Genomic DNA, 10,703 nt, shown 5'->3' with positions numbered 1-10,703 from the left:
GGGACTATGAAAGGAAGGGTTACCCAAAAAATGTTCAGAGTAAGTTAATTTAGCAATAGAAGAGAAAAAGCAATTCATAAGCCTAGAGCCAATGGGTCTAGGATATAGACAATAAACTACCAGTGGAATGGTGGTGGAGCAACAGCGGGAGCATTTCGGATTACTAGCGGACCGCTGTCCCTGAAGCTAATAATCCGCCAGAGGTCCGCTTGCCATTCGATGTGCAAATGGCCAGGAACCCGCCAGCGGATTCGGCCGGATGTCCGCCAGCGGATTCAGCCGGAGGTCCGCCAGCTCGTCCATCGGGGACCCGCTGTAGGTCCGCTAACCTTGTGTTATATTCCGCCGGAGGTCAAGACCTATCTTAATTTATCGGACATTATTTCATGTCATTTCAATTCACAGCTATTTCAGTGGCATGAATAGCTTCCGTCCTACCAGTCCTGAACAGAAACAAGCCAGCCACGCACATAAGCCTGGCTGGACCTGTCCTGGTTATTTATCTGGTGTTTTATGACTTCTTGTCTTGTTTGAGTGTGTTTAATTGTTGAATGGTAGAACTATATTTGTTCTATTGTACAGAAAGAGAGAGACTCAAACGTGGGAACGCCCTCATCTTACATGCATTAGATCTATGCAAAACATGGGTCACAATTATTCTGCAATAAATGGCGACACCTCGTGGTCATTAGATGGTACAGCAAGTGAGGTCCAGTATGCATTGTATGCAGAGTGGACTGACACAGCCTGGGCCCTGGCAGCAGCTCCTGGCTGCTGGCACAGAGAGGAAGAAATCAGCCACAGCTGATGAAGATAGAATTCACACAGCCAACGGTTGCCACAAGTTGGCCAATTGTCTGACAATGCAATAGGCTGGGATCAGTGATGGTAGTCGACTGCTCAGTTCGGATCCTCACAAACAAGCCCACAAACTCAGTTACACACGCCACTCCTTCATTGGAAACCACACCCATCACACCTGACTGTCATGGCCAGAAAAGCAGGTGAAAATAATCAACCTGGTTATTGGTGTTCAAAGGTGAGACGTGCGTCATGGATTGATAATGATCTTTTTGAGGGCTGTGGCTATTGAGAGTACCAACATTTCTGTAGAAAAACGGTGTGTTCATTATGATACTTTATTATAGCTTGGGAAATGTGAGCTTTTTGTGTTTATCAGTACTGCTTTGGGGCGGCACGTAGCTCGGGAGATAGAGCGGCTGGCTGGCTGATCGCAAGGTCCCAAGTTCGATCCCAGTTCGCTTCCACTAGGTCACTGGTGGAAATTGTTCCCTGCATTTCACCCATCCATGCTATCCTCCTCTGGGGGTAGCCAGGAGCAGTGGGCAACCATCATTCATGTTGCCCGGGGATCAAGTCCAAGTGCTTACACACACACACACACACACACACACACACACACACACACACACACACACACACACATATGTACCTACATAGAAGAGTAAGTAGTTAAGTGACATAAAAGCAAGAGAGGGGGAGGGGTTGTCCAGGATAGACTTCCGTTTGTCCCTCATCCTTCTCCCACAACAGCCTCCAGACTGTCCAGTTGTTCCCCTGTGACATTGTACCATTGTATTGATAGTGAAAATGATCTACTTGGGCCTTGGATCATTCAAGGTCATGTCATAGTGGGAGTGCCACTGTTGGTTTACTAGATGGGGTCAGTGCCTTTACCTGTGTCTTGGCTGTGTCCAAGTATGGCTATATGGTGAAGTAGCTATTTCCAGATAATTATTTTTAGCAAACGATTAATTATTGTGTGGAGCATTACAGGTCATACATTCTCCTAATGGTTAAATAAATACAGTTAAGCATTTAATTTTAAATGGTACTACTCAAATCTTGTAGGTTAACAAACAAACCTCATTGAAATGTATGCAAAACATATTTAAAGAAGGCACTGACTCTATCTGGAAGACCTATACCAAAGAGGGCTATTTGAGTATTTTAGCCCATAGCCCCACCTGCTGCACATTCACATGAACATTCTATGCTCGGACAAGCCCGAACGAACACCCGCTAGATGTCGTGTCGTGGTCTTCCCAAGTCCTCTAGTGTAGTCTGTCGAAATAAGAATGTAGACTTCGTGTGTTGTAAACATGGACGTGGTTGTAAAGGAAATTATTTGGTCAACTCGCCTACTTCATCAGAGATCAGTGGCTTGTTGAACGCTTTAGTAGTTGTTGCACGTAAAATCAAATGTGCTTGTGTTACATATTACGTAACATGAGCGTTGTATTTCTGTTGGGAGTTGTAGTTTACACCGCTCACAATGGCAGTGTATTTGTTGACGGAGACACTTCAAGTCCCATGATGCTGTAAACCACTAACAATGGCAGGTCACGCCCACGCTAGATAAAACCAGACTGTAATCCGTCATTAGCTGCTGGGATCCTATGCGGAACTGTGATTTAACTGTTAGCCAGCTTTCGCAATATTAAATCAAGGAAATGGATAACACTGGAAAAGAGAAGGAAGCTATTCAGCTCATGGCTGATGCTGACAAAAAAGTGAAGACTTCTGGTTCCTTCTTGGGAGGGATGTTTGGCGGGTAAGAACACACTGCACCAAAAGAACGAGCCAGTGCGGCTAACGTTAGCTTGCTAGTAGCTAACAGTTTGCTTCGTGATTCATAGGCAACTATGTAGGTAATTTATGAACGTTAGTAAACGTAACGTAAATTAGATGTGCATGCTGCCGTGCCGGGAACCTCTGGATGTTTGAAAACAGTTTGCTAGATAGCCAGATTTCATTGAGGGATAAAATATAGCTAAGTTAACATAATGCCATCGATATTATGGTAATGAGACAAGACATGACAGCTAGCTAGATAGCCAGTTAGCTAACTCACACATGTAAACAACCAGGTCACGACTCTTGGACCTAGGCCCCGTTACTTGTTTGCTTTAATGCAAAGTATTATAGCAAAACTGAACAGCTGCAAGTTCTGTTCTCGTGTGTGTCATGGATACATATTCTAAATGAATGTATATTATAAACGTATTCATGTCACTAATGAATGCTGGTTTGTGCTGCAACCTTCTTTCCACCTCACTACTGAAATGCATGTTTCCAATGCAGGATAGAGATAATTGTTAACATTACATGAGCATCCTACACCTGTCGTTGCACTCTTGGTTAAGTCAGAGGCGTTTTACCGGTACTGCCAAAACAATTCCCGGGGGTGTCACTGTGGAATAGTACAGACCTGACATCTCTGCTCCTCGCCTGTCAAATAAACCACTTATTTAGGAGGGGCCTCGGGCAAACCCTGTCACGTATACTGCAGGACTACAGTGTTGGGAATACATACATTACGCAGGTTTCCAGCAATAAAGTGCATCAGAAGCTCTGTTGTCCAGTGTGGATTGATTATCCACGGGTGATTTCCTCCCCCTTCAGTGATTGACACTGTATTATTTAAAACACTTCTTGTCCCTGTAGCGAAATCAACCACTAGGCCACGAGAGAAATCTATCAGGCAATGTCAAACTAGACTTGAAGCCAATCATTGATGCCTAACCACCAGCAGGATGAGGTATAGCACACTCAGGTCTAGTGGTGAAGGCTGAGAGAAGGGTGCACTTCAAAACTCTACCTCTATCAGACTCTGTCCGTGGCTTTGCTGCATTCCAGTAATTATAGATGTATTCTGAATAGCTAAAGTAGCAGCAGTGGAAAGTGTCCTAAAATTGTGTGATTTGGCAGCGTCCTCTCAGAAATTGAGGACGCCGAGGGGGGATTTGCTCTTCCCTGTTTTGATCAAGTCAACTCGAGACATGATTGTGATTTGTTCAAGGTGTAGATGTGAGTGGAGGTGTTGCATCTGTGTGCTCATGCTTGTTCCTGGGCTAAATAAACGAGCCATGACTCGGTGGGGGCTTGGTGGTGTGTGACGTTACGTGACCTCCCTGTACAAGTCTAGAGGGTCTATGAACAATGATGTCATCCTGTGTAGCCAGCCTAACCATGATTGGCCTACGGGGATTTCCCAGAGGTCACCTCTGGTAATAGATTGTACAAATGGAAATCTATAGATGCCAGTAGCTAGCGCTGTAAGCAGGTCCCCATAAATCCCATTGTTTGGTTCTTTTAATAAGCAGGTCACAAGTCAGAACCTGGCAAAAGCAATTTGAAATGAACAAATAAACAAGTCATCTGCGTTATGTAGGCCCACAACGTCCAATGTTTTGTCTATTAGCAACTTCACCTCAGTGCCTTGCGTATCGCTCTGTGTGGTTCATTGAATACACTTAAATGCGTCTTTAATGTTTCAATGTTTGTACACATTTTTGCTCCTTGTCACTTCCAGTGGGCCCCATAAAGTGGAGGAGGCGTGCGAGATGTACGCCAGGGCAGCCAACATGTTCAAGATGGCCAAGAACTGGAGCGGTACGCGGTCTCGTTTTTTTTCACACTACTAAAAATAGAGGCCCTGTAATTCGCATCACACTTGAAAGGCTGGCAGTGTTCTCTGCCCTGTCATTGTGGGCTCTCGTTGTGGTCTGTAATTATTATTATTATTATTTTTTAGCAGTGTGACTCGTCGAGCAGATTCTGACTGTAATTGCAAAGCACAGCATTATTCTTGGAAAAAAGAAAGTGCGATATTAATTTGTATATGTGGAGGTTAGCTATGTGTGGAGGGGAGCAGTGGACAGTGTGGCATGGTTATCTCTTTCCTTATGTGTGTGTGTGTCTGTGTGTGTGTGTGTCTGTGTCTCTCTCTCTAGCTGCTGGTAATGCGTTCTGCAAGGCGGCCCGTCTCCACATGCAGCTCCAGAACAAACACGACTCAGCCGTCAGCTTCATCGACGCAGGAAACGCCTTCAAGAAGGCCGACCCCAACGGTGAGACACACCTGTGTCAGGGCTTCCACGCATGCCCAGCTCAGGGTAGTGAGGCGGTATATGGGGAGCCAGATCCCTACGGGGTGGGGTGGGGGGGTGGGTGGGGACCAGATCAGTCTACCGTTATGAGTCATAACGAGATGGAGTTCTAGTGATTTCCTGGAGAGCTCAGATTCCCTCTCTGTTTTCCCATTCTGAGATCAGGGTGATCTCTCTCTCTCTGGTGGTGATGTTGAAATCAGGACACATTCTGTTGGATGTCTGTGCTGTGATGCCACCCTTGGGGCCTACCAAGCCTATAGCCTGTTTCATCAGTCAGGCCAGTAGGGCGGAGGAGAGGGCGTGTTTTGGAATGGGACTGAGTTGAACTAAAGGAAGTCAGTTTGCTCTGCTCCTGTGATTTCTCTGGGGTTACTTACAGTGGCCAGTGTAGCTAGTGGACTTTGGGGTGGTAGTTATTCTCTGGGTTAGTCTGCCATGCTGTCTTGAGTGTGGATTTAATATCTCTAATACATGCTGCTGCCACTAGTGGTGAAATAAATTAGATTCGAGATTACATAAACTTGATACAACCTACATAGGTTAATGGATTATATTACTTGAAATGAATGAATTTGTTCTGAAAGTTAACAAGTGTTCCAAGAGGCAATCTAGTCATGTTTCCTTTTCCAGAGATCCCTTGTGTGTCTTATGTACTGTTAACATGTCAGTCAGTCTAACTCTCCCTCCTCTTCCTTCAATGCTGCTAATAGAGGCAATCAAGTGTTTAAACGCAGCCATCGATATATACACAGACATGGTAAGACGCCCAGAAACATGAAGCTCCCATCTGTGCTGTGTCCTCCGAAAGTCCCCTCTGCCATCAGCAGAACACAATACTCGATTATTGTGTTTGTCGTTTGTCATCACAAGTGTTCATGCATAGCTGTTTTTTTGTTTTGTTTTGTCACTGTTGGGAGCCAGGTTTAATACTGCAGCACTTCCTGGTTCCTCTCGCCCCCATTTTGTTTTTCCCCTCCTCCCTGTGCTTGAGGATGGTGGGTCGGAGCAGCTCTATTGACTCCAGGCTCCTCTGCGTAGATCCTGTTAGTAACGATTCCTCCCGTCTTCTCCTCCAGGGGAGGTTCACCATCGCAGCCAAACACCACATCACCATCGCAGAGATCTACGAGTCCGAACTGGTGGATATCGAAAAGGTGTGTGCGTGTGTGTGCGTGTGTGTGCGTGTGTGTGCGTGTGTGTGTGCGTGTGTGTGTGCGTGTGTGTGCGTGTGTGTGTGCGTGTGTGTGTGCGTGTGTGTGTGCGCGTGTGTGTGCGCGTGTGTGTGCGCGTGTGTGTGCGCGTGTGTGTGCGCGTGTGTGTGCGCGTGTGTGTGTGCGTGTGTGTGCGCGTGTGTGTGCGTGTGTGTGTGCGTGTGTGTGTGCGTGTGTGTGCGTGTGTGTGCGTGCGCGCGAGAGAGAGAGTTTCTTAAGAGAGTGTTTGCTTAGATGGGTTATAGTTTTATTTAAAGGTTATTCCCAGTCCTTACATCTTTTTTTCTGGGGGGTTTCTCAGGCGATCGCTCACTATGAGCAGGCAGCAGACTACTACAAAGGAGAGGAGTCTAACAGGTAGGCATCTACACCAGACCTGTCACCCAGTCACACTATGTAGGGGGGGGGGCACACTTTTAAAATGACCAGCTCAACAAGATCTACCCCCAACCCCTGGAACCCCCGCCCTTCCGGCACTTGTCACTTTATATTAGCTAAGTTTTAATTAACGTCTCATTAAAGTCATATCTTATCTTTAAAATAATCCCATTGCTGAAAACACATTTACAAAAATGGAATGACATTAAGGCTACTGTTTCAAAAGAAAGAATACAGTTATTAATCAGGCTACCAATTACTTCACACTGGAAGTCCAAGGAATGTTAACTAAATTCTGTTTGTGCCTTGGGCAATCTTAACAGGTAACACTTATCTTAGTTAGCAGAGTGTCTTAGCCTACTTAAATGACTCAGTCACACAGCACAATACACTCAGGACAATATTACTCTGATGACGTGCACTGAATGGAGTCAGCCAGGATTGCATAATCCAGACTTTTCACGTAGCCTATCGAGTTTTTGATTGATTTAGCTAGGCTATCATCAGCCCTCTAGTTTATTGCGGGACAAAATCGATTTTATAAAAGCTGAATTGGTTAGTTTTCAAGAGTTTATGGATTTAGAACCCCTGTTTGAAAGTGAAAGTAAATTAGTTTGTTAGCCCATAGCCCACACAAACCAAATACTTAGCTAGCCAGCCAAACTGCAGTACAAAACTCTCACACTTGTCATCTACAAAGTAGCAGGAGGCAAATAATGCTCATTTGGACAAGGGGGGTGACATGACCGTCTACTATGCGATTTGCCTCTGCACACCAACTTCAACATGTGTCAAGTCAGCTTTTTTTTCTTTTCTTCAATGGCTCGAGATCTACCAGCATTGCCTGTGTGATCTACTGGTCGATTGCGCTCAACGTATTGGGCACCCCTGATGTATACCGTAGATTAGAAACTCGGCTATACATTCCTGTCTGGTACACACTCTTGCTCTTCCACAGCTCGGCCAACAAGTGTCTACTGAAGGTGGGTTCCTACAGCGCTCAGCTGGAGCAGTACCAGAAGGCCATCGAGATCTACGAGCAGGTGTGCGCACGTTTCTCAAGTGATTTCCCCTCCCCTGATATACCCATGGTCAGACTTCAACTAAAAATGATGTTTTTTTTGTGTGGTTGCCAGGTCGGTGCCAACACCATGGATAACCCCCTTCTGAAATACAGCGCCAAAGAATACTTCTTCAAAGCCTCCCTATGCCACTTTATCGTGGATGAGCTGAACGCCAAGGTCAGTTCTCCCGTCTGTTAGACGAGGAGGTCCGTGCCCGGTGTTTGCGATTATAGTCACGCGCTGGTCTGAAACTCATATCCTGTGAGGTTTTGAGCGTTGTCGCTCGAAACATCACAACATTATTTTTTTGTCCATAAAATGGTCTGAATGGGAGCTACAGTGTGCGGACTCTTACTTTCTTTTGTACATATGCTTTTTTTAGTCCAGCACCTGCCTCATAAGTTGTTTTGGGATGTGCGCGACCCACTTCTGATTGCTGACACTCATATCCATCATGTCTGCAGCTAGCAGTGGAGAAGTACGAGGAGATGTTCCCCGCCTTCTCAGACTCCAGAGAATGCAAGCTGTTGAAGGTACATGGCTGAGCAACTCCCATCGGGTGGGGGTGTCTTATCCCAGCCTTTTGTCTGGTGCCGACGCAAATGACTAACCCATATTTTCCCCGTTCACAGAAACTGTTGGAGGCTCACGAGGAACAGAACTGCGAGGCTTTCACCGAAGCAGTAAGTCTCTCTCTCCATCTCTCTGTTCACAAAGAGACTTCATGTCTTCGCTAATAGCTGGCGTTGGCGTCGCTGCCTACAGGCCGCGTCTAATATCCGATCCTCATCTCTAATCAGATGGGGTTGGATCTGTGATCACAGATAGTGTGTGAGCTTAAAAGAGCATCATTAGCTTCGACCGGGGCCCAGTAATGTTAGATCATCAGGAGAGATGCTGGTGATAAGGCATGCTGTTAAGACTTATCATCTTATGCCTCTCTCCTCTCTCCTTCTCTCCTCTCCGTCCATCTCTCTCGTCAGGTAAAGGAGTTTGACTCCATCTCTCGTCTGGACCAGTGGCACACTACCATGCTGCTGCGCATCAAGAAGACCATCCAGGGCGACGAGGGGGACCTGAAGTGAGTTCACCCCCGGCGGGGGACATGCCGGGCCAAGGGGACCCCATCACGCCATGCCACACCTCTCCTCACCCCCCTCAAATATCTCCTACTGATTTTGTGCAATGACTCACTCCAGGTTCTCCATAAAGTATGCCCAGGTACACTACTGCATTGTCTAGAAGGAACGTACTTGGTTTCATTCATATTCATGTGTAGTTCTCTGTATGTGCTCCGGTATTAACATCTCCCAACAGCCTGGTCAGGACGAAGCTCCTTTGACACGTCTGTTTGGCGGACATCTGCCTGCACTTCCTCTTTACGAAGGTCTACCAGTGACTTAGGAGATCTTAGACCCTGTCTAGACTTGGTTTTAGAATGTGTTTTGAACGATCAGATTCAAAGTGGACAGGGCCTAAATACCTGTACAAGGCCACCAAAACGTTTTGTGAAACGTTGCCTCAAACCACTTGCCGAGGTGGTCTGGGACGCATTTGACCACATATCTTTAGTAGTCTAAACGCTGATGCGTCTCCGACAACGACGTAACAGGAAAAAAACGTTATCCTGTGCTCTTTATCAAGTTGCAAATGACTTGTCCTATCAATCGAAACAGTTGGAACAGTTCAAACATCTTCGGTTGCTTTCATGCACTTTTTTCAATCTGCTCAAAGTCTAACCGACTTGATTATTGATTTGTTTACATGGAACAACTGTGCGACACGCATGAGGCGGAAGTGAATGAGTCACTATGGTTACTACATATGAACACAATTCGTCAGCTGGACACATTTGGAGACGCGTGATAGACATAGGTGTAAACGATGTGTCTCACTGTCCACTTGTGATCTGATCGTCCAAAACGCATTTTAAAACCGAGTCTAAACAGGGTCTTGGAGGTGAAAGGTCCGGATTAACTCTACAATGTCATTATCAAGATATTGGCACTGAGGCCAAGTGCTGTATGATTTCTGATGAATTTTTATTTTACAGTCCAAAACACATTTTAAAACCAAGTCTAAACAGGGTCTTAGAGGTGAAAGGTCCAGATTAGTTCTACAATGTAATTATCAAGATGTTAGTACTGAGGGCAAGCTGCATGATTTCTGATTTATTTTTATTTTACAGTAATTATCCTTGTTACATGTTTTCATCAAGAGTATTTGAGTATATATTTTATTATTACCTTTATTATTTGTGATTTTTTGTTTGTTTTGTGTATATTTATAAAGGTTATTAGGTTAACATTTCCTTCCATCATAGCATGTGTGGCTTCCAACCGGAACATGATGTATTATCAGGTGAATGTAAAGGTTTTCTAGTGGATAGAAAGGAAAACATCTTAATAGTTGTAACGCCTGTTAGCCCAGCCTGAGGTTCTGCTTGTTCCCGTCTGAGGGGAAGTGACGAATGTGGCCAGTATTATTCCTAATCAAGGGCAAATTGTTAACACATCAAATGTATTAGACTGTTAATATGTCCTACTTGGCCAGAATTTGTATAGTGCAATATGACTTCCAGTTTCAATTGTTTTTTTGTATACATGATTTATCATTCCGTTTCATTTATGAATGGGTGGGGGCAAACCAACCACTCAATCTACATGGTCGGTGTCTTTGCCAGTACGAGATGAGTTTGGGTCTGCCTAAAAATGTATTTTCTCCTCTGAGAACAGCTTCAAAATGCCAGTTCAGCCTGTTTGTTCTGTGTAGCCCGCCGTGTCATACTGTGTTGTGATTTTATAACCATTAGTGAAGGTTCACCCATAGTGCACCTTCCATTTGCAGAGCATGTCAGTGTCTTTAGTGTCGTGTTATTGATTAGTAGTGTTTACTGACTGCATCAAAGTTTCAACCTGTATATCAATCAAGTTTCTCAGACAATATATATCAAGCTTTTCGCAGACAATAGTGTAGTCTTTTTATTTGCTCTGTGTCTGTGGAATGTACAGTAATAAAGACATATCACCTGGTATCTTCTGGAGCATTCTATCAAGTCTCAGGATGTGTGTGGTATTAATTTGTTGAACCTTTACTTGATGTATGTTCCATGACGTAGCCAGAGTTTCAAGTAA

The 10,703-nt window shown here is 44.9% G+C and overlaps 1 protein-coding gene across 2 annotated transcripts; it reads left to right on the top strand.

The window, feature by feature from the left end:
* Positions 1-2,434: 2,434 nt before the first annotated feature.
* napbb (N-ethylmaleimide-sensitive factor attachment protein, beta b) lies at positions 2,435-10,511 on the top strand. 2 transcript variants are annotated; one of them, XM_084439340.1, is made up of 11 exons: positions 2,435-2,575; positions 4,337-4,416; positions 4,758-4,874; positions 5,627-5,673; positions 5,993-6,070; positions 6,429-6,484; positions 7,464-7,548; positions 7,642-7,746; positions 8,034-8,102; positions 8,202-8,252; positions 8,553-10,511. In XM_084439340.1, the coding sequence occupies exons 1-11, from the start codon at positions 2,475-2,477 to the stop codon at positions 8,652-8,654; spliced, it is 891 nt and encodes a 296-aa protein (XP_084295466.1). In that variant the 5' UTR covers positions 2,435-2,474; the 3' UTR covers positions 8,655-10,511. The 2 variants fall into 2 exon arrangements, with proteins under 2 accessions (XP_084295466.1, XP_084295465.1); XM_084439339.1 differs by lacking the exon at positions 5,627-5,673 and having other exon boundaries at positions 2,529-2,575.
* The last annotated feature ends 192 nt before the right edge of the window (positions 10,512-10,703 follow it).

This window comes from Borostomias antarcticus (assembly GCF_949987555.1).
Source record: "Borostomias antarcticus genome assembly, chromosome: 6".
NCBI lineage: Eukaryota > Metazoa > Chordata > Actinopteri > Stomiiformes > Stomiidae > Borostomias > Borostomias antarcticus.
The sequence above is the reverse complement of the archived record's forward strand: the minus strand, read 5'-3'. Positions and strand labels throughout refer to the sequence as shown.

What these genes read in the sequence shown, in the direction of transcription:
- napbb (XM_084439340.1), top strand. Translation starts at nt 2,475, where the DNA reads ATGGATAACACTGGAAAAGAGAAGGAAGCTATTCAGCTCATGGCTGAT. An exon ending in TTGGGAGGGATGTTTGGCGG is followed by an intron (nt 2,576 to 4,336) that starts GTAAGAACACAC and finishes TGTCACTTCCAG; the next exon opens with TGGGCCCCATAAAGTGGAGG. An exon ending in GCGAGGCTTTCACCGAAGCA is followed by an intron (nt 8,253 to 8,552) that starts GTAAGTCTCTCT and finishes CTCTCTCGTCAG; the next exon opens with GTAAAGGAGTTTGACTCCAT.